The sequence below is a fragment of the Zalophus californianus genome, chromosome 5 (assembly GCF_009762305.2).
Source record: "Zalophus californianus isolate mZalCal1 chromosome 5, mZalCal1.pri.v2, whole genome shotgun sequence".
NCBI lineage: Eukaryota > Metazoa > Chordata > Mammalia > Carnivora > Otariidae > Zalophus > Zalophus californianus.
The window spans coordinates 115,155,423-115,177,380 of record NC_045599.1 but is presented as its reverse complement, the minus strand read 5'-3'; the positions used below and the strand labels follow the sequence as shown (position 1 = coordinate 115,177,380).

Sequence of the window (21,958 nt, the reverse complement as noted above, 5' to 3'; positions counted from 1 at the left end):
GCAGTTAATTAGATTTTAGGTGAGTGTTACCTTCTCATTCTGGTTTCTTGTAGCTGCTCTTATAAGGTAACATAACATCGTTTGGGTTAATTTTGAGGAAATTTTGCTAATTTTTTTGGTATGTTTTTCTGAGTCAGACACCAAACGCATCCTCTCCTTTATAGTTTTCACGCACTAAATAAATTCAAGCCAATTAAATATACCTGTGTTTCTGTAGCTTGAGAGAATAAGTGGAAGTTGGCCTACCTTGTTGGTGGCAATATAAAATTTGACCACAGGTTTGGAAAGCAATTTGGTAACATTTCAGGGACCATGAAAATTCATATAACCTTCGACTTTGTCAATTCCACCCTCAGTGACAATTAAAGAAATTAGTTTACTGGGATTTTATTGCAGTATACTTGAAAGGCAATAATAATGAAACAGTTTGATTTTTCAGTAATGAGGAATTGTTGCTGATCGATTTATCATAGCCACTAACTCAGGAAATAAATGGTTGAGTCCCGATGCACTGCCTCAGCCAACTGCTCTGTCCCAGGGATTCCTGAGGGGGCTGGACAAATCAGAAGAAGCATTGCTTCTGGCTGGGTTTGCCAGCACTATTACTGAACAAACTCATTGCAAGAGAAGCCAATAACTCAAGAGACAAGGGTTTGGAAAGAGAAACGGAGAAATTTAATTCAGGTGCCAGCAGCCTTTGGAAGTGTCAGGCCCAAGCCTTAACCACCTACCTCTCTGCTGGCAAAATGGATACCTAGAGTTTTATAGGGAGAGTTTGGGGGTGGGGGTTCCCTACAAGAAAGTAAGCAGAGAGTGTATGATCATGGGTAGCAGTCAGTATGTGTTTAGCCCATGATCCTATATGGGCTTGTGAGGGGATGTGTGGGGTGTGGTCTTCTAGGTATTCCTTTTGCTATCTGGGCTTTCCTGGTCTGGTGGTTGGAATGTACCGGTCATTACAAAATGTCTTTGTCAATGCCTCAAAAAAGTGCAATAAGAAATAAGCACAGTGGGTTTTAGTTAGAAAATGAGTTAAGTGGTCTTGTCTTTTTCTGGTTAACTATTGATGCCTATAATTTAGCAAGAGGGCTGACTGACAAAATTGGCTAAGACATTGTGACATATCAACTTAACAGATTTTTAATGAGGCCATTAAAACAGATATGAACACTGGGTAACTACGTGTTTAAGAAGGTAGTGATGTGATACTTAAAAATAATCAGTGCTAAGTATTATAACTCTGTAAAATGGATATGTATATAGATAATTATTGATAGGTAAAACAAGAAAACAGTTGCTAGGGTTTTAAGTATACGGATATATTTTTATAAATTTCTCTTTAATATTGTTACAGTGTACCAGTATCTTTAAAATCGTAAGTATCCTGAAGGAATCATCTTCTCTGTCTCTCTTTGGTCAGGTATTTCTGGTATTTTTCACCTTTAAAGCCTGATTTAATCCTTCCAAACAGTGCTACAACACATGCTCTATGATAGAGTTTTTCAACTAGGAAACTGACATACAGAGAGTTTAAACAGTTTGTCAGTACTGCACAGGTAGCAAATGGTCGCTGGGGTTCCTCCAGATTTATCTGAATTATACTTCCTTGCTGTTAATCAGTATTGTATTTCACAGTATGATTATTTAGTTATTTCTCCCACACATCACCTCCACCATGGGTGCACAAATTGTAAACTTACTTATTCAGGAATAAAGTTTTGTCTTTATATGCTCTGCAGCCCCGGCATAATTAACTTGACACAGTAGGATCTTTGATTTGGAGTTGAAATACATAAAGGTAAATTATATCTTATTCTTTCAATTTCATGAATGTCATAGGCTTACCAGTGTGTTTTAATACTTAACCAATTTAAGATATATTTTACTCAGTGTTTTTGATGTGTACAACAAATGAGACATTCAGCTCTTTTTAAAAAGCTACGTTTTTCTCTCCAGACTTGAAGCAACTTACTGACTCTAATTACAAAACCCTTTGTTGTATTTTGATTACTAACTCAGTTTTCAGGGAAGATAGATTTTCTGCATCTTAACACCAGCTTCCTGTTATTTATTCACCCTGTCCTTTTTAAAAGTTCAGTATTAATTTTCATGAAAATAGAGATGATATTTGTACTGTTTTGAGCATTGTGTCCGGTACCTAATGCTGAAAAATATGTTGAGTAAATGGGATACATTCTTTTATTGTCTAAGATAAGCACTCTACATATATTAGTCATCATTTTACCTCGCTTAGTTGATTTTATAGATGGTGAATTAAGAAAAGTTTATTAATTTGCCCACAGTTGTGGGTTGGGATTCTTCTAACCCAGTTTGACTCAGCCCTTTGCTTTTAACCATTGCTCCTGCTCAGAAGGATCTAGGAGTAATGAAGATAGTTTGAGATTGAGAAACTGTCTCTAATTCTTAGTTTTTTACTTGTTTTATGATTTGCAGTCATTTGCATGTTACTGTTTCTATCTTAACATTTTACTTTTGGTTTCATGCTAGCCTTGCCCAGTATGAAAAATGTAATGTTACGTTCCAACACTTGTTTCATCACCTGGTTGGATTCCCACGTCAGTGTATTTTTGCAATTTTTATTTGTATCTGAATTTTTATGGCCACTGACTTTTTAGAAGTGCTTAAAGTTCTTCCGTGATAAGTAAATACATTTGGTTATGCTGTCAACTCTAAAATTTTCAAACTGTAAAATTTATTTTGTAAAATGTCCTTCATTATTTATGAGACCATTTAAGGAGTTTCTTGTGCTAAGTGTCTGTAGGGTGCTTGAAAGGAAGTTTTTACTACAGATCTAAAATTGTTTTCTTTTTAAAATCTTTCATGGTTGAAGTAGAGTATAAACGCAATCTTCAAATTTAGATCAATTTTAGCCCTGGATTAAATTTTAAATACATAATTGGTAACTAAAAGCTTGCAGTAGAACAAGTTTCTGTAACAGTATTTGTACTTAATGTTCCAGTATGTGCTCTATTAAAACTTTTCAACATTGATCCATACGTGCAGTTTAGTGAATTTATTACCAAAAAGCCTGGTTAAAATTTTGGCTCTTCTGGATGTACTGGGAGATCTATCAAAAATTCCCCAAAGTGGTGAAAACCTTTTTCATTTATTTCTCTTTATGACAAGTGTAAACTATTAAGGTTAAGTGGGTGGGGCAACTGGAAGTAATTACTAAGGCCAGTGGCATTTTTGTGGTTTAATAAAGGCAGAAGCTAATTATTCAGTTTTTATTTAAGTGAAATGGTGCCAAAAAGGAGGTTCCTGCAGAGCAGCTGCACTCCTTCAGTGTTACCCTAATTTACCAAAGACACAACTGTCACAAACAAAACTTTTAAACTTGATATATAGCCACAAAAGTAAGGAGGCTTTTGTTTGGAGTGCATGCAGAAGAACTCCTTTATACAAATCAACCGGCAGATGACGGACAATGATGAAAATTTGATTCTTTGAAGTCATAATAGTCATTGAAATGTGTGAAATTCTGGTATTGAAAAGAGAGCGACCAGCAAGACTCTAAATCCTGGGTGGTTGCAAGAAGCTTGCTGGGAGGTTTTTCTGCATTTTGACACCAACTTCCCATTGCTTGTTCCCTGCTTCCTTTGTTTAAAAAAAAAAAAAAAAAAAAAAAAGTCGAATTCACACAACATAAATGGGGACAGTTGATAACCGAATCATACAGTTTTTATATGGAAAACTAATATTTTATAATGGAAATTGGTATTTGAAAGAACAAAGTTCATTTACATGTGCTGGCATATACTCCCTTAATGATCTTTTAAATTCCTCTTCCATTTAACTAGACTTGTGAAAGAGAAAGTCAGCTGTAAGCTCTTCCAGAATTTAAAATTGTGGAAGAGATGGTGCTGAAAGAATGGAACTTTGGAATTACGATATGCATCTTTTCAGTAGCAAATAATTGAATGCCCTTCAGTCTACAAATCATTAGTTATTGTTTCTTAAAAACGCATTATTGTACCTAAGATTGTGTTTGTGAAACTTTAAGATAGTGACATTCTTTAATATTTGGAATATAGGTTTAATGCTTGACTCATCTGTTTAAAAATTAAAAGTTTTAAAATTCAGTAAATTAGTGTATATTATCCAAAGGGTAACTTGATTTATTATTATTCATAGGTAATTATTAGCTAGTGAGTCTTAAGTTTCTTTAGGTAAAAACTTAAGGCTTCTTACTCATACAATGTGATTTAGCTTTTTTTGTAGTCATAGAAAATTATGAATTGTTACTTATAAATATTTTATCAATAAAATGAGAAATCTATAAAAGGCAATATTGACATCTTCAAAGCATTTGTATCTTTTATAAGTGGGTTTTTTAAAAAAAACCACAGGTGATCCATATCGCAATACCAAAGTTGAAATCTAGAGATAATGTCTTTGGTTCAGTACAGTTTAGTTTGCTGATGTTTTATTTATTTATTTTGTGGGAGAGCAAAGAATTCAAAACACAAGTAAGGATTTCAACATAGTGCCTCATAGTTCTTTTTAAGTATTACATTTTTTTTTCAAGTATTACATTGTTTTAATGGAATCTTGGAGTGGGAGCTTTTAGCCCATTGAAATGTCGCTTAAAGGACAGGTTCTTCTGTCACTAGCTGAAGCTGTGTGGATGAAATGATAACAATAGTGTCGTAATGCATTTTAAAAGTGTGAGAAATCAGTTTGTCTAGACTAAGAGTGTGCCTACAGGGACTAGGAATTTTAGAGCTTCTGTGCCCTTTAGGTGTCAAGTATGTGAGAGATGCCAAGCCTTTTCATCCTCAGTCTTTGGCAGCGGCTCAACTCAGGCTGCAGTACCTTACATGTCTTCTGCAGGCAAAAACAGGGATTCTGTGTCAGGACAACTTAAGCTTCAAAATTCAGGAACTTATTTGTGCCAGTGCCAGCTTTAAATTGGGGAGTGATATCAATAAAAAAAAAATGCCATATTTTGAGAAGCCCTGGAAGCACTGATAGTTGTTGAAAATAAAAAGAGCTTAGCAACATTTTGTAGCCACTTAAGAGAGATTTTCCATCCTAAAAAAAAACCATTGTCCTTTTCTATGTTAATAGTACAAATCAAGAAATGCGATTTCCTTTTTGAAAAGTTTTTAAAAATTATTTTGGCATATATACATCACAGTATAGGAGGTTATAAAGGAAAAGTAAATGTTTCCTATAATTTCATCTTCCTGAGCTAATTAGTGTTGAGTTTAATAGATTTCCTTTCCTGTAAGTCTTAAATAGTAGCTAACTGATAGCTTTAGTTTTTATGAACTTACTGTGGAGAGTTTGCTATGGAATTTGGACATGCTGCCTCACCATGTAATTTTGTAACACACTTACATTGTTTGTTTATATCCCACTTCAACTCTCGCTGAGAAAATATGAATTTAATATAAAGATATATAATATTAAATAATGTAATATGACAGATTGTTTTGGACTTCCCAGGAGTCTCTTTAAGCTCTTGAGTAGAGAAATATGCTTCAGAAAGTCATAAAATATCATCATACTTGAAATTTCTTTGAAATTCAACTTGACAATTAAAACTTACTGGTTAAAACTTATATTATTCATGGGCGCCTGGGTGGCTCAGTTGTTAAGAGTCTGCCTTCAGCTCAGGTCATGATCCCAGGGTCCTGGGATCGGGTCCTGGGATCGGGCCCCGCATCGGGCTCCATGCTCGGCGGGAAGCCTGCTTCTCTCTCTCCCTCTCCGCCTGCTTGTGTTCCCTCTCTCGCTGTGTCTCTCTCTGTCAAATAAATAAATACAATCTAAAAAAAATAAAACTTATATGTTTAAAAATTATGAACCAGTTGTACTTATTTTGCTTTTATCTTGTATGCAAAGAAACTTTTTAAAAGGTACATACTAGAAGTACATATTTGTATAAATATTTATATGGCTTATTTTGGTAGTTTCTCCAGACAAGCTGTGACAAAATAACCACACCTAATTAATTATTGGTACAGGTAGAAAGGTATTGTGTTAAGCAGAAGATTGAATGCCAGCTAAAATAACTTTAAACAATTTTTTAAAATCCGTGAGTAGGAAGACTAGTGCAGTCAGAAATACACTTAGTATTTTCCCAGTACATACTGCAGCACCAAGTATTAACACTAATTATTTGGTCCATAGCACTGTTTAGGGTAGGACTATAAATAAACATTAAGTCTTCTTTAGTGGATATGTTACAATGAAATTGAAATTCACAAAATTTTCTGGTCTTCACAAATTTGGTATCATATTCATGTTAACTCTGTTTTTCACAATTTATTTAAAATTTACTTTAGTAAGTGAACCATGATGCTATAATAATCTTACTTTGATCAAATAAAGTATTTCTACCATTACTGAATAGAGATTTAAACTCTGAATTACTTTACTATTTTGTGTCCTGATTGCTACTATATTGGATAAATAGGTCTAATCTGGGGCATCAAAATTACATGCGTTTATCAGTTGAGCATTTGTTACTGGATAAAATTATTTAAAAAAAAGAGTCAAAGTTACCATTGTTTTCATTTCATATTTCTGCAAAAATTGTGTAACTTTTTGGCTTACTTTTTCAGAACAGATTTGATGTATCATTTTCTTTTCAGTAGATTTCACCAAAGGGAGATAAAATGCTAATTAAAGTTTTAATTGATTTTGTTTACCAAAAGGCTTAGGCCTTCCTCTAAAGGAGATGTCTTGTAAGCAGTTTGACACAGAAATAACTGGTAATAGATTCTTTTTTACTTAAAAGTTACTAATTTTTTATATCTCCTTACTTGTAATACCCATTCACATTTTTCTCTGCTTACTAGTTACACCAGCTCATGAAATAAGAGTCTACTGATGACAGGCTCTTCTGTCAGCAAACTCTTCAGAAATTACCAAAGCTTTGTTGGACAGAAGGGACCTAATTTTTTTTTTCATGAACCCTTTCCCACTGTATCCTAACACTCCTCCCAGTATACCTTTTCCAGATATCAAAATAGTAATTTATAGGGTGAAACAGTAAGAGTAGTGAAGTCAGAAAGCTAAAAACCCCAGTTTATAAATCTGAATAGAGTTGCACGGATATAAAAAGCAGCAAAAATACATCAGAGTGCATATGGGCTGTTAGAAATGTGTTTGCTTGTTTTTCTGTAGGATATCACTACTTTAACTGGTGTTCCAGAAGAGCATATCAAAACTAGAAAAGTCAGGATCTTTGTTCCTGCTCGCAATAACATGCAGTCTGGAGTAAATAACACAAAGAAATGGAAGATGGAGTTTGATACCAGGGAGCGATGGGAAAATCCTTTGATGGGTTGGGCATCAACGTGAGTACTTTGGTTTAATTTGAATATTGTTTTCTGCTCTTTGTAGATTTTCCTTATAAATATATTGAAGTATAAATTTTTTCATGTATAGTATGCTTTGGTAGTACTTTGTGAGGGCATTTGTGTAGGTATCATGTTCAATGACAGACATATATATTACATTTACATGTATATATATTTAGTATTCATGTAAGTGTGACCCAGCACAATAAATCCTAGAAACAGTCTTTTCAGAGTACTATTTATTGGATGAAATGGTTGACAGTTTGAGCACTGTTAGCATGGTCCCAAATGATGTATATTAGTTTAAGATATGATGTGTGAATAGTGTTAATAATTTAATAACACTTTTATTTTTTTGTCGTAAGGACAAGAATTTAGAAATTAGCTATTTTGAGGGAAACTTGTAAGTTCTTGAGATCTTGTGATTAACAAATTTACAGTGCATTGGAATAAAGTGGTTTTAAATCCTGTGGCACCAATGAAGTAAGTCAGTGACCTAAATCTCTGTGGCGGAATAAAACTCAAATAGCAGGACTACCTCTAGCTGAATAAAAGCTGCTGCGGGGCGCCTGGGTGGCTCAGTCGTTAAGCATCTGCCTTCGGCTCAGGTCATGATCCCAGGGTCCTAGGATCGAGCCCCGCATCTGGCTCCCTGCTCGGCGGGAAGCCTGCTTCTCCCTCTCCCACTCCCGCTGCTTGTGTTCCCTCTCTCGCTGTCTCTCTCTCTCTCTCTCTCTCAAATAAATAAATAAAATCTTTAAAAAAAAAAAAGCTGCTGCTACTAGAGAAAATAACCAGATAAGCTAGAAAATTATCAGTCTTGTTGAGACTCCTGGAACACTTTGTGTCCAGTCTGCAGTTGAAAGTGGTTATCCATTTTAATTATGTCTAATTTTGGAAAAGTATGATATTTAACATCTTTTCTTATCAAAGTACCTGGGAGAGTTTTTGTTAAAAACGTCTGCCATGCTGCAATTTAAATAGAATTACAGGGGCACCTGGGTGGCTTAGTTGGTTCAGCCCCCACCTTTGGCTCTGGTCATGGTCCCAGAGTCCTGGGACTGAGCCCCATGTTAGGCTCCCTGCTCAGCAGGGAGTCTGCTTCTCCCTCTGTCTCCACTCATGCTTACTTGTACGTGCTGTCTCTCTCAAATAAATATAAATCTTTAAAAAAATAAATAGAATTATATTTTATTTGGCAAAATATAGGCACAGTTTTTTAGGTGTCCATACTCAGTGTTTGAAATGTCATGATTACTTTTTTTTTAAATTTTATTTATTAGAGAGAGAGTGAGCATGAGCAGGGGGGAGGGAGAGGGAGAGGCAGACTCCCCTCTGAGCAGGGAGCCCAACGTAGGGAAGGTCTTGATTCCGGGACCTGGGATCATGACTTGAGCTGAAGGCAGATGCTTAAGTGACTGAGCCACCCAGGGCCTGTGAAATGTCATAATTACTCTTTCAGTCACATGACATTTTAATGTTTTCTTCTATATGCAAGACTCATCCATTGTACTATTTATTGATGGCATTTGGGTGGTTTTGTTAATAAATTTAATGATCAAATTGGCTTTATTCAGCAATTTATGAATCAGGCAGGATCCCATCTAGCTAATAGAAAGGAGCTCTAAAGAACTATACAAAATGGAAGACTTAGGCTTGTTTGTTTAATTTTATTTTTAGGTAGTCTCTACACCTGGCATGGCATTTGAACTCAACAACCCTACGATCAAAAGTCAGTCACATTTCTACTGACTGGAGCCAGCCAGGCACCCCCAGAATGGAAGACTTTTATTGGCAGAAGGGGTAGAGAAAGGAAAGCACAGATCACATCATCTTTCTTGGGGACAGAAGGGGTCTATTGCGTGGATTACCTCACTATTGTTGACTAGGAAATTCTAGGATTGACTAGTTTTAAGATTACATTTCTGGGAGAGGTTGAAACTACACTTAGGTTAGGTATGAAGTCTTGCTTTGTTGATGAGAGGCTTAGCATAAGTGACTCCGTTTTAGGCCAATTTTAATTTTTTTTTTTTAACAATTCTTCCCCCGCCCCATTTGGATTAGACTCTTAGCTTAACTGAGAGATATGATTAAAATTTAAGGCATTAGCATTACTCCCAGCTAGCACTTTGAAGTTCTCACAGCTTTTGTTGATCCTTTGTGTGGTATTCATAGGTCTTGATCTCTTTGACAGACCCCAGCTTCAGGTTCATAATTTTTAAGTTGGTCATTCTTTTTGATGTTTCAGTCTTAGGGAGATCATTTGCTTCAGTGGGTAGAGGCTACGAATATGCATTTAAAGCCTTAGAGAATAAGGCATGCTAGGGAAGACTAGTATGATTATAATAAGCTAGATAATTCCCATTGTTTGGATTGGATTTTAAAACCATGGTCTCCAAGACTCAAACCAATCAAAATCAATTAAGTCAAAGAACAACTCCATGGAAGGAGTCACCTTTTTACACCAACTGGCTTTCTTAGTGATCTTACGTAACTGAGTTTCAACTTCCTCAGAAGTGGTAATCCATAGCAGGTGGTGGTGACCAGGGAAGTAGAGTCCTGCCAAAGGAAGTGAATCCTGAGCCTCCCAAAAATTCCCATTTTAATCTGTGGCTCCAGACTGGAAAGGTGACAGACGTGGAAGCCAGTAATATTTTAATGGTCTGTAGACCACACAGGCAGTTTTATTCTGGTTACCCTTGCCTGTGTCCCTTTCTTTATATAGAGCCTGGATGCAAAGTTCCCCAAGTTTTGAGGTTTTTAACAAAAGACAGGGAAGTGGACCAAGGGGTCTCTAGTATATAGATTAGTTTTTGATGACAAAAAGAGAGGGCTTTGGCTAAAGTATAAAGTCTTGATTTGATGTCTTGAGAGGAAATAGCATACATTAATGTCACTTCTCTTCTTCAATTTGATTTGAAGGTTTCCAGTGTTTTCACAGGATTAGATGTTAAGCAAAGCCTTTTTAAGCTGTGAAATATATGCCTGAGGTTCTAATCCTTGCAGTTTGCCATCTAGGTGGTGAGGAGGAATTGGTATAGCCCCTTCCAAGGAGATTCAAGGGCAGTCTTTGTTCTTAGTGATTCCAAGGGTGGGAGGAAATTGAAAATATTACTTTGGAGAGTTGTAGCCAGATATTTGAGGAAACTAGAAAAATTCAGGATCTAGTCCAGTTTACAGGCATATAACAAAACCTCAAAAATAGTTAATAGAACGAGAATCTAACATTTAAAAGGTGCAAACATTATCTTACTCTCTACAATGAACTCCACTTTTTTTTTTAAACCAAAGATAATCACAGTAAAACTAACTTGTTTGCAGTAAACTGCCTGATTGTTTATGTAAGTGCAGTGATAATAGTGACTGATCATATAAGCTCTTTTTGAAGACTGCTTTGCTGGAATTTTTCATAAGGAATCTTTGAACTCTCAAAAGCTCCTAAGGGACTGGCCATCAGATCTTGCAAAACCATTCCAGTCAAAGCCTCGGTGATATGGCCAGTATTTCCAGTTGTGTCTTGTTATAAGGAAAACAGATTTTTATTTAAGTTATGTAAATAATTAACTATATTACTATGAAAAGAATACTGTTGGGTGCCTGGGTGGCTCAGTTGGTTAAGCAGCCAACTCATGATCTCAGCTCAGGTATTGATGTCAGGGTTGTTCAAGTCCTGCTTTGGGCAGCACATTGGGCATGGAGCCTACTGAAAAAAAAAAAGAATACTCAAGAATTTCATATTTACAAAGGCATACTTCACCAAATTGTTGTAAGTCATAAATAGTTTAAGATAAAAAGTTTTGCCAAATCTGGAAAAACAAAACATTAAAGAACCAGCAATATTTCAAACAAGAAATGATAAAAATTAAAATTTCCTCATTCAGTCCCATGTTATTAAATCTTTATTTATTTTAAGTAGGCTCTTTGCCCAACATGGGGCTCAAACTCAACAGTCCTAAGAGTCGCATGTGCCCCAACCACCATGTCATGTATTCTTGAATCCAGTTTTTTCTAATAGTTCTGGAAATTCCTACCCAGTTTTATGATTTTAGTTATCAGAAACCTTTACTAGTCATGGCACCTGGCTGGCTCAGTCAGTAGAGCATACAGCTCATGATCTTGGGGTTCTAAGTTTGAGCCCCATGTTGGGTATAGAGATTACTTAAAAAAATAAAAATCTTAAAAAAAAGAAACCTGTACTTGTCAAAATCCTTCCCATGAATCTCCTTGAAAATGTAGCACTTTTGCAGTAACACTTAAGTATCAGAGTAAAACATCTCTCTGAATGACAAAAGAGTTAAAAATGTCTGGTTAAAGATCTGACATGAGTCCCTTATAATGGAATTGACAAGGAATTTCGTTGTTTTTGTTACACAACATTTTAAGATAATAAGTGGAATTATGAATGATAACATACGAGGACATCAGATTTCTAAGAATTTCATATAATTTTTAGAACACTTATAATACATACCTATATAAATACAACATAAAGAAGGCTTAATATTATTTTATTTGACAATGCTTCTCCTGTCATTTAACATACCAGATAAGCCTAATTAGTTTAACATCTCTCTTTTTATAAGGAGAGGGTATAAATCTTTTCCAATTTTCCAGGGACCCTCTAGAAAATCCTAAATTTAATTCAAGGTCAAAAATACTTATTTGGAGTTTGATTTGTGGGAAGTTGATCAAAAATATCATAGGTTAAAAAACACTGGGTCAAGTAGGATCATAGGTTACTGTGAAACAATCGTTATCCAGTTAACCATAGTGACAATTAAAGACTTGGAAGGCAAATACAAAAAGTTAAATCATTGTAAAAAATAACCTTAGCTGTTTTAATAGGGAAGATTCAGTGTTCTTAAGTAATCAGAGACCTGATAAAAACAACATGAGACATAGGAAATTATTTTGAGAAGATAAAATCTTTGTTTTCTAGGCAGGTTACTGTAAAAGGTAAAGGAAAAAGAATTTTTTAGTCTTATCAAAAGCAGACCAATAGTATAGAAAACTTTGGCCTTTTAACAGAGAGAAAACCACGTTCTAATTTAGCACTACTTTCTTTCTTTCTTTCTTTCTTTCTTTCTTTCTTTCTTTCTTCTTTCTTTCTTTCTTTCTTTATTTCTTTCTTTCTTTCTTTCTTTCTTTCTTCTTTCTTTCTTTCTTTCTTTCTTTCTTTCTTTCTTTCTTTCTTTCTTTCTTTCTTTCTTCTTTCTTTCTTTCTTTCTTTCTTTCTCCTCTCTCTTCTCTCTCTCTTTCCTTCCTTCCTTCTCGTTCTTTTCTTTCTTAATTTCTTTCTTTTTTCCTTCCTTCCTTCTCTTTTTCTTTCTCTTTCTTCCTTTCTTCTTTCTTTCCTTCCTTCCTTCCTTCCTCCCTCCCTCCCTCCCTTTTTCTTTCGTGCGTGTGAGTAGGGGAGGGGCAGAGGCAGAGAATCTTAAGCAGGCTTCACCCTCAGCGTGGAACCTGACACAGGGCTAGATCTCACGATTCTGAGATCATGACCTGAGCCAGAATCAAGAGTCAGATGCTTAATAATGAACTGAGCCACCCACGTGCCCCTATACTAGCTTACTATAAAACACGTTCACCTAAATTCATTCTGATCTTAGCCAGTCTTGACCATGCCTAATATTCCTGTCCAAAGATTCCTTTTCCACAAACTTTAGTGGCTTTAATTACATATATTAGAATTTTTAACTCTAGAAACCTTAAAATAAAGTAGGCTCCATGCCCAACGTGTCATGATCAAGATGTTGCATGCTCTACCGAGTGAGCCAGACAAGTGCCCCTAAAAATCTTAATTTTTAATGAAAATAAAGAAGTAAACAGTTATAAATTGTGTTTTACTCTAGCACTCTGTGGAACAGTTATAAATTGTGTTTTACTCTAGCACTCTGTGGATTGGCAGACTCATAAATACTTTTTACTATTTCTGGAAATGCATGTTTTCTCATAGTAAATTAAAATTTTTCAGGCACAAAACATGTTTACTAATAGATCCAAATACTTTTAGTTCCTCTGTAAAAGGAAGCCAAAAGCAGATAAACCTATATTCAGTAATTAATGTTTCAGTTTTTATCTTATTTGTTAATGATCTATATATTTAATGATCCTCCATCACTTAATTTAGCACAACTTTAAAAATTCAGGTTAACAAAAAGATTTGGGGAAACTATTTTCAAAATTCATCTAAAAACTTTTATCCTGCTTACATCTGTTTAATTCATTTGTTCTCGGGATACCTGGGTGACTCAGTAAGTTAAAGGTCCAACTGTTGGTTTTGGCTCCATTCATGATCCTAGGATCATGAGATTGAGCCCCAAGTAGGGCTTCACAATCAGTGAGGGGTGTGCTTGGGATTTTTGTCTCTCCCTCTGCCCCTCCCCCCCTTGTGCATGTGCATGCTCTGAAATAAATCTTTAATTCACTCATTCTCAATAATTATGTTTAGATAACTTATGAAAATTCATCATATTAGGTTATTTTTCTTGCTGACAAGTTCTGTAACAGAGATAATGTGAACATATTTGACTGCTAAACCCAAGTAGAATAAAAGTTGGTTGTCTGCATTATATTCACTATTGATAACTCTAAAGACCTATTTTAATTAAACCAACAAACTTAGATTAGCTTTGACGTTGAATATTTTCCCAGATCACATGAATATGAAAACATTTGGGTTTCTATTTATATCTGAGAATTTTAGGAATACCTTGATGCAAAAAAGCGCTTAATTTTCTTTAAACCAATTAAATAGAGCTCTTTTACAAATTAATTTTACCAATACCATCTAGAGATAAAAAATAATCTATCTGCAACACATATTTAGACACACACGTAGACATACAGACAGATGTAACGGAGAACTTCTAACTTCTATTTTAAAGTTACTGCCATGAGTCAGGCACAGTAATACACAAACCACTAGTTATAAAAGAAGTTGGATCTAAGTTGTTTTTCTAGTAGATGGAATAAGTTAAGGTTACCTGCTCAGTTGGCTAAAGCTTTTTACTAATATTTCTGGAGGAAACTGATGTTGACAGATTTGCATAGGACCTTTGAGGATACTTTTTTTCCAGTGAAGCTGATGATTACAAATGAAGAATCAACCTTGGGCCAACGTTTTGATTGTGTACCCCTAGGAGGATGTGATGTGGGGGACCAAGATATTATTTTAGGTGCCTGTCCTTGGAGCTATTGTAGCTGTAAGGTCAGTAGCTTGGCGGACTTTTGTTTGTGGTGGTGTTCCCAAGTCCTTTCAAAGTGCTCAGCTATGACCACAAATTCAGTCAGTGGTCTCCCATCCTGTTTTCTGCTTGTTTATCAATCCACTAATCTCAGGAAATAATCCATTTACAAATAGGGCAGCTAGACCAAATTGTGTGACCTCGTTTATTATATGGAGTCCCGGAATGCTATAGGAAGAGAACTTCCAAGTGGGCTTAAAGTCTGTGGCAGATTCATCTTTGAATAATTTACCAATCAGTGTGAACAGGGAAGATTCTAGGAATGGCTTTAAAGATCAGTTGGCTGTTCTGTAGACCTTTTCTAGTCCACAAAGGGTCGAGGTTGAAGGTTAAGGATCTTGGATATGGTCCTTGGAGTTACACAGTCCTGCTTCCTGCATCCATTTTTGGGCTTCACCAAGTCTCACCAGCATGTGCACAGACTGACAAGATCTGGCAGCCTGGGGGCACAGGCCCTCATAATGACTCTAATAAATTCTTCAGAAAACTTTGGGGATCCTCCTTGGGTTTAGGAAATTCTTTAACTATGGTTTTTAGCTTGGTGTTTGACCAAGGAGTGAGTTATCCTACAGCTTCGGGTGATTTTATCATAAAAGGTAACCTTTTAATAGTCTCTTCAGAGTGGAAAGGCAGTTCAGATATAGGATTAGTAGAATGTTGAATACTCAGGTGAAGGAAGATTAGAGTGGAGCAATAGGAATCATGTCAGTTTTATTGTCTTTTTTTAAGTACCTCTTGTGTCTTTAATTTTTCATTAGCCTTTTCCTTCATTTTTTAATGAAGCAATTTGGTGCGTTTTGCAAGCTTCTGAATACCAGTTAAAACACGTATCCCATTCTGTTTGTTCAGTTCAGGAACCCTTGTTTTCAAGTGCATTTCTTAAATGAATGATCTCATCTAATTGGAATGTTTCCCATAATGGACATTGTAATTCTAGGTTATCTCTAATAAAATTTTGACATTTTTGTAGCTATTTATAGCTTCTGAGACTATAGTTCTTAGACAAAATATGCAGGTGTGCCAGAAGGTGGCATGCTTAACTTTTTAGACTTTAAGGATCTCTTTTTTTTTTTTCCCCCAAGCTAAGCCTTTGGGTCTCTCAGAGCCAAACTAATACCTAAAAGGGATGTGCTGCCACATTGGGGATTTTGCAGTGTACCTCATTGCATAGAAATTTTCTTGAGGTTGGCAGTGATATAGTGTCAATCTAACCCATTCTGCAACCAACTTATACTAACATGGGAATCTTTGAGTTAGGTGGTGAATGCTCTGGCAGCTTTTGAGTGCTCAACATATCCCCACCAATTTTTGCAGCTTTTTGGCTTCCAGGATCCCCATTAGCATTAACCTTTACACAACACAAGACAAACATGTATACCTTAATATATTGGCAATAACCTAGAGATGTTACTGTGTCCTGGCCATGAGATAGTCCTATGTGGACCACCACTAGTTTCCATCATGGTACCTTGGAGTGGGGAAAGGATTGAACTAGCAAACACCAACAGACGGGGACTGGACGCTCCACATCAGCGGGAAACTGCAACGGCCACTAACAGTTCCCACATGGGTCTTGGGACAGAATCAAGGACTGGGGGTTTCCACCAGTTAAACCAGAATTCCAGAATTGTGGTGTGAACTACCAGCAGCTCCCTATGTGGGACTGACTGGTCTGCCGATTAGACTGGGATTGCTGCAAAGAGTGGGTTCAGAATCAAGAGGAACTTATCCGTGGCTCTTGGAAATGGTGAAAAAGACCAAGAACTCAGAAGGGTTTGTGGGTACCACACCTGTTGCTCACTGTCTCTGAATGCCATCAGAAAGTTGCTTCAGATCCCACTGCTGCCACTAAATTGGTTAAAAACAAAATTCACCTGAGAAATTTAAAGATCAAATTGGCTTCGTTCAGTGATTCATGAATCCGGCTGCAGTCCATCTAGCAAACAAAAAGAAGCTTCTACATGCTGTGCAAAATGAAAGGCAAAAGGGGGCAAGGACAAAGAAAGAGCAGATTATCTCACCTCTGTGACTGGTGTTCCAGATTGACTAGTTTAAGGTTACATTCCTGAGAGAAATTGAAATTGCAGTTAGGTTAAAGTGAAGTCTTGTGAACTCTTGATTTGCTGATGTGTGGCTAAGTACAAGTGACTCTATTTTGGGCCTGTTGTCCTTTTGTAACAGTTTTCAGTTGGGGTTATTATGCATAATACCGAAGTGAAGCTTTTTCTTTTCTTTTCTTTTCTTTTTTTTTTTTAAGATTTTATTTGACAGACACAGCGAGAGAGGGAACACAAGCAGGGGGAGTGGGAGAGGGAGAAGCAGGCTTCCTGCTGAGCAGGGAGCCCGATGTGGGGCTCGATACCAGGACCCAGGGACCATGACCTGAGCCGAAGGCAGATGCTCAACGACTGAGCCACCCAGGCGCCCTAAAATGAAGACTCTTGTACATATCTTCTGGTGAACCTATGACTTCATATTAATATGCTAATTAACCCCTGATCAAGCCAATTTCTATTAAGAAGTTTCATTCTGAAAAAAAGGAGAAGGAACAAAGTATCACTCCATTAATTCTCTATCCTTCTGCCTATCCACTTAATGACACTGGTAATGTGAGGAGTTTTGTTCTAGAAGACAGTTAAATTATGAATAGATTACCTTGAATTTGTGGAGGATTTATTTTATGCTTTGTTGGGGTGGGTCTGTTTCAGTTTTACCCTGGTTTTAGTCCTAGAACATAGTGTTAAAAGATAACAAGGCATGGGGGCGCCTGGGTGACTCATTTGAGTGTCTCACTTGTGATATCAGCTCAGGTCTTGATCTCAGGGTCATGAGTTCAAGTCCCAGGTTGGGCTCCATGCTGGGCGTGGAGCCTACTTAAAATAGAAAAAAAATAATAAAAGGCATGGTCTTTCGAAGTTTCAGTGGAAAGCACAAGGTTCTTACCAAGTCCTTCTAATTCTGTGGGACTCCAAACTCAGTCTCCCCGGTAGCAAGGAAACAGCTGCTGAAATCTCTGCTTAGTTCTTTCAGCCTTCTCAGCTATTGTTTTAGAGCCTTTGCACATTTGTGTGCAGTTCAGAAGTTCCCTCCTCTGCAGATTCCTCCTTTTCACTGTTTCCTCCCCTAACTTCCCAGCTGCTCTGGCAATCCTAGACTCCCATCTCCAGATTCCTTGTGCTGATGAGACTGTGGCTTTCTGCTTGAGTTCTTGATGGTCCTAATGTCTGGACCAGAACTTACCTTTAGGGGAAAAACTATCAACTGGATCTAATCCATTGTGGTTCCCTTCTTTGAAAAGTTGATTCCTCTCCATTTTCATTCCTGCTTTTGGTCACTCTGTTCCCTTCAGACAGTTGTTTTTTATTATCTATAGTTGTTAGATAAATCTGATTTTTTTTTTTTTAAAGATTTCATTTATTTATTTGACAGAGAGAGACACAGCGAGAGAGGGAACACAAGCAGGGAGAGTGGGAGAGGGAGAAGCAGGCTTCCCACAGAGCAGGGAGCCCGATGCGGGGCTCAATCCCAGGACCCTGAGATCATGACCTGAGCCGAAGGCAGCCGCTTAACGACTGAGCCACCCAGGTGCCCCGATAAATCTGATTTTAATGGTAGGTAAATCTGCCATTACCCAAATTGGAACCTCAGTAATTGGGAATTGAGCAAATAAAGTTTAAAAATATAAGTATGAATTATATTTAGTAAAGTTTGAAAAGAGATTATTTATAGTTGGAGGAGGTTAAGATGTAAAAGACTTCATGGCAAAGATTGGTATTCATTGTAAACCATGAGAGATGGTTGGGGTGGACTTCTATATGCTGATATAGTGGCCTCTCTCTATATTCCTAGTGGAAGGAACAGATTGAGCTGGTGGGAACGTATAGGCTACATTTAGAGGAACATTTAGCAATCTCTTTGACTAGTTGGTTACCTCCAAGGGGGAAAATTAAAAAGAAGACTGGAAAGTGGGTTCTGATCATATTGTAGAAGTGCTTGAATGCTAAAGTGTAGATTTTGAAATTCATTTGGTAGACAATGGAAACTATTTTAAGTTTTAAAGTTGGACAGTGAGTTTGAGAGTTGAACTTTAGGAAAATTAATCTGGCAACATGGTGAAGGGTAGATTGGAGTCGAGGAGGAGGAAAGATTAGTTAGGAAAGTATAGTAGAGTTTGGGGGAAGGATAAGAAAGGGTGAAAGCTGGTTGTGGCAACATACTTAGAAAAGAACTTCAAAATATAGGAGATGAAGAATGATAAGGATAGAAATGAAGTGGCTGGGAAAATGGTGGCTTATTGATGCAGGTTGTTACTGTTCAACCTATGTAATTCTTCCTAAATAAAGTGAGAATAATAAAGGCTGTACCACCTTTGCAGATTATAGAGCTCTTGGCTCCTGAGTTTTTCCTACAGTTTTTCTGTTTTGTTTCCTGTTCTCAACTAAGCTAACATGAATATCAACACTCATCAAATTACGCGATCAGGGGCTCCTGGGTGGCACAGTTAATCATCTGACTCTGAGTTTCAGCTCCCTCCTGATCTCAGGGTTGTGGGATCCAGCCCTATGTCGGGCTCTGTGTTCAGTGGGGAGTCTGCTAGAGATTCTCTCTCCCTCTCCCTCTGATCCTTCTGTTCATTCCCTCTCTCAAATAAATAAATCTTTAAAAAAAGAATACTGGGGGCACCTGGGTGGCTTAGTCAGTTAAGCCTCTACCTTTGGCTTGGGTCATGATCCCGGGGTCCTGGGACTGAGCCCCACTTTAGGCTCCTTGCTCAGCGGGGAGCCTGCTTTTCCCTCTTCCTCTGCCTGCCGCTCTCCCTGCTTGTGCTGTCAAATAAATAAAATTTTAAAAAAATGAAAAAAAATTACTGGATTGTATTTATGTTGACATTTCTGTTCTCAGTATAAACTATCAATTGAGAAATCATGTGTGCTTTGAAAAGGAGGGATCAATATAAAATTATTTGTTATTGGTACTAATGCAGCTAACCAATGTGAAGCTCTTTTTCTTGCAAGGTGGGGGAGGGAGTATGGTAAGAATACATATCATTATAGGGATCTCATAGCAGCCCCAGAACAGTAACCATAGTAGAGGACTAAAACTTCAGTAGCAGTAATTTGTGGATCTTCATTTCAGTGAGGGCTACTTCTGTATATTCTCTCCTGTGTATATCTCCTATCTTTCCATTATCCATATTACTTCCTAAATCTTCTTTACTTTTTTACTTCCACATTTCTAAACGATGTTTCACAGAATGTACCTATGTAGCAAGCAGTGTTCTACCTTTTTATAAATGTACTAGTAAAAGTGATGTTTCTGAAATTATGTGATATTTTGTGCATTTTGTGAAGGTTCTGTGTAGACTTGTAAACATTATCACTATCCTAGATTGAAAAACTCAATTAGATGTTAATTCTTGGAGCTTAATTTTTTCATGGGGCCATTATGCTTAATTACTGTCTGTAATGATGGAAGGTTCATTTAGATGTTACTGCCATCTATTTTTTGGGGTAATGATGGTACTGACAATTGCACTCACCAGTAAATTTCTTGATATTGAATTTGTAAGGTCCATTTGAGAATTCTGTTGGGATTTTTTTTTAATTCAATTTTTCTTTTTTTTTTTTAAGAGTTGAATAAATGATTTTATTAAGGACTAAAAATTGCTGAATGTCTTTGCAGTTACAAATTTTTTAATTTGACAGTACAGGTTAGAATGATCTCAGTTTAACACAGGAAAAGATATTCAAAAATTTAACAGTTTTAAAATAAGGTATTTCATCAGTAGTATACTTATCTGATATTATAGCAGCTACTTATTTTCTAAACATTTTACTTTATTTAAATATGCTTTTATTTTTTTTTACCCAAAGCTTAATGTTAAATCCTGGAAAAAAATCGTTTCTTACAGGGCTGATCCCTTGTCCAACATGGTTCTAACCTTCAGTACTAAAGAAGATGCAGCTGCCTTTGCAGAAAAAAATGGTATGTTTGGTCTGTTTTTGTTTTGCTTTGACAAATGAAATCAAGATAGGATTTTATATTCTTGACCTTAATCAAAACCAGTCAGGAATATAGAATTTGAGTTGAAAGAAATCTTGTAGTGTGTCTAATCCAGTGGGTTTTAGATTTTTTTTTTTATACCATCAGAACACCTCCCCCCTCCAAAAAAATCTAAAATGGAATGCCCACATAACATGTAAAAACCAAAATGCTCTAATTAGAAGTAGAGGCAGGGAGTAAAACTACTTCTGCTCCTACCTTGTTCATGGCTCCCTCTGCAAAATCACTAAATTTGGTTTTTAAACTCTAGTTGAATATCTCATAAAGCAGCCTATTCCAGTTTTGAGACCTCTGTTTATTCTTTTTACTTTGATCCAAAATCTCGAATCTATAATTCTACATAATAGCTCTTTATTTGGAAAATAATTACCATTACCTTATTCTTAAATTTTCCTTAAATTACCTTACAGTTCCTTAAAGTACCTTAAAATTTCATGTAAGCCTAGGGTGCCTGGGTGGTTCAGTTGGTTAAGCGACTGCCTTCGGCTCAGGTCATGATCCTGGAGTCCCGGGATCGAGTCCCACATCGGACTTCCTGCTCAGCAGGGAGTCTGCTTCTCCCTCTGATCCTCTTCCCTCTCGTGCTTTCTATCTCTCATTCTCTCTCTCTCTCAAATAAATAAATAAAATCTTAAAAAAAAATATTCATGTAAGCCTAAATGTCTGTGGGCCACTTTTCTAGATATGGTGGGTATAGTACCAAACTATAATTAGATTAATGCAGCCTAAGAGAGTATTAGTTTTTGAGATAGCCACCTAAAACTATTGTTTATATTGATATTCCTATCAACAAAACTACAAATTTTTTTTTCTCATTTTCTATTAAGCCATGCAACATGGTAGTGAAGAGAGGCTTTGGAGTCAGTCCAGTCTGAATTCTGATCCTTATTATGCCACTTGGAAGCTATGTGATTTTGGATTAATTTCATAATGGACTTAATGTTTTCTCATTGTTGAAGTCATGATACTTAACTCATAGTGTACCTAGTCTAGTACCTGATACAGAATAGATACTTAGTAACTGTTTGTTCTGACCCTTTACTCTCTCCGTCTGATACTTCTGCTATTTTTCCCTCATGGATTTACAAGCATTGCTGTATGTTTGTACCTAATGCATTCTTCTGTTCTAAATGGTCAGTTGAATTTGAATCTAAATTATTTGAGATAATGTCTATTTAAGTATATTTTTACTTTAAGGCAATATGTAAAAGATTATTAGTGTTATATAACATATTTGACATCCATAAAGGTTATTATCTAAGATATTTGCTTTTTAAATATTTTACTTTTTATAGCTTATGATTAAGAGTGTGA

The 21,958-nt window shown here is 36.3% G+C and overlaps 1 protein-coding gene across 1 annotated transcript in view; it reads left to right on the top strand.

The window, feature by feature from the left end:
* The window catches only part of NDUFS4 (NADH:ubiquinone oxidoreductase subunit S4), a 111,798-nt gene that overhangs the window by 69,958 nt on the left and 19,882 nt on the right, over positions 1–21,958 (top strand). Inside the window, exons 3-4 of the mRNA XM_027606467.1 lie at positions 7,159–7,331; positions 20,493–20,566. Of these exons, the coding sequence (XP_027462268.1) occupies positions 7,159–7,331; positions 20,493–20,566 (247 nt within the window). The remainder of the gene's footprint in view (positions 1–7,158; positions 7,332–20,492; positions 20,567–21,958) is intronic.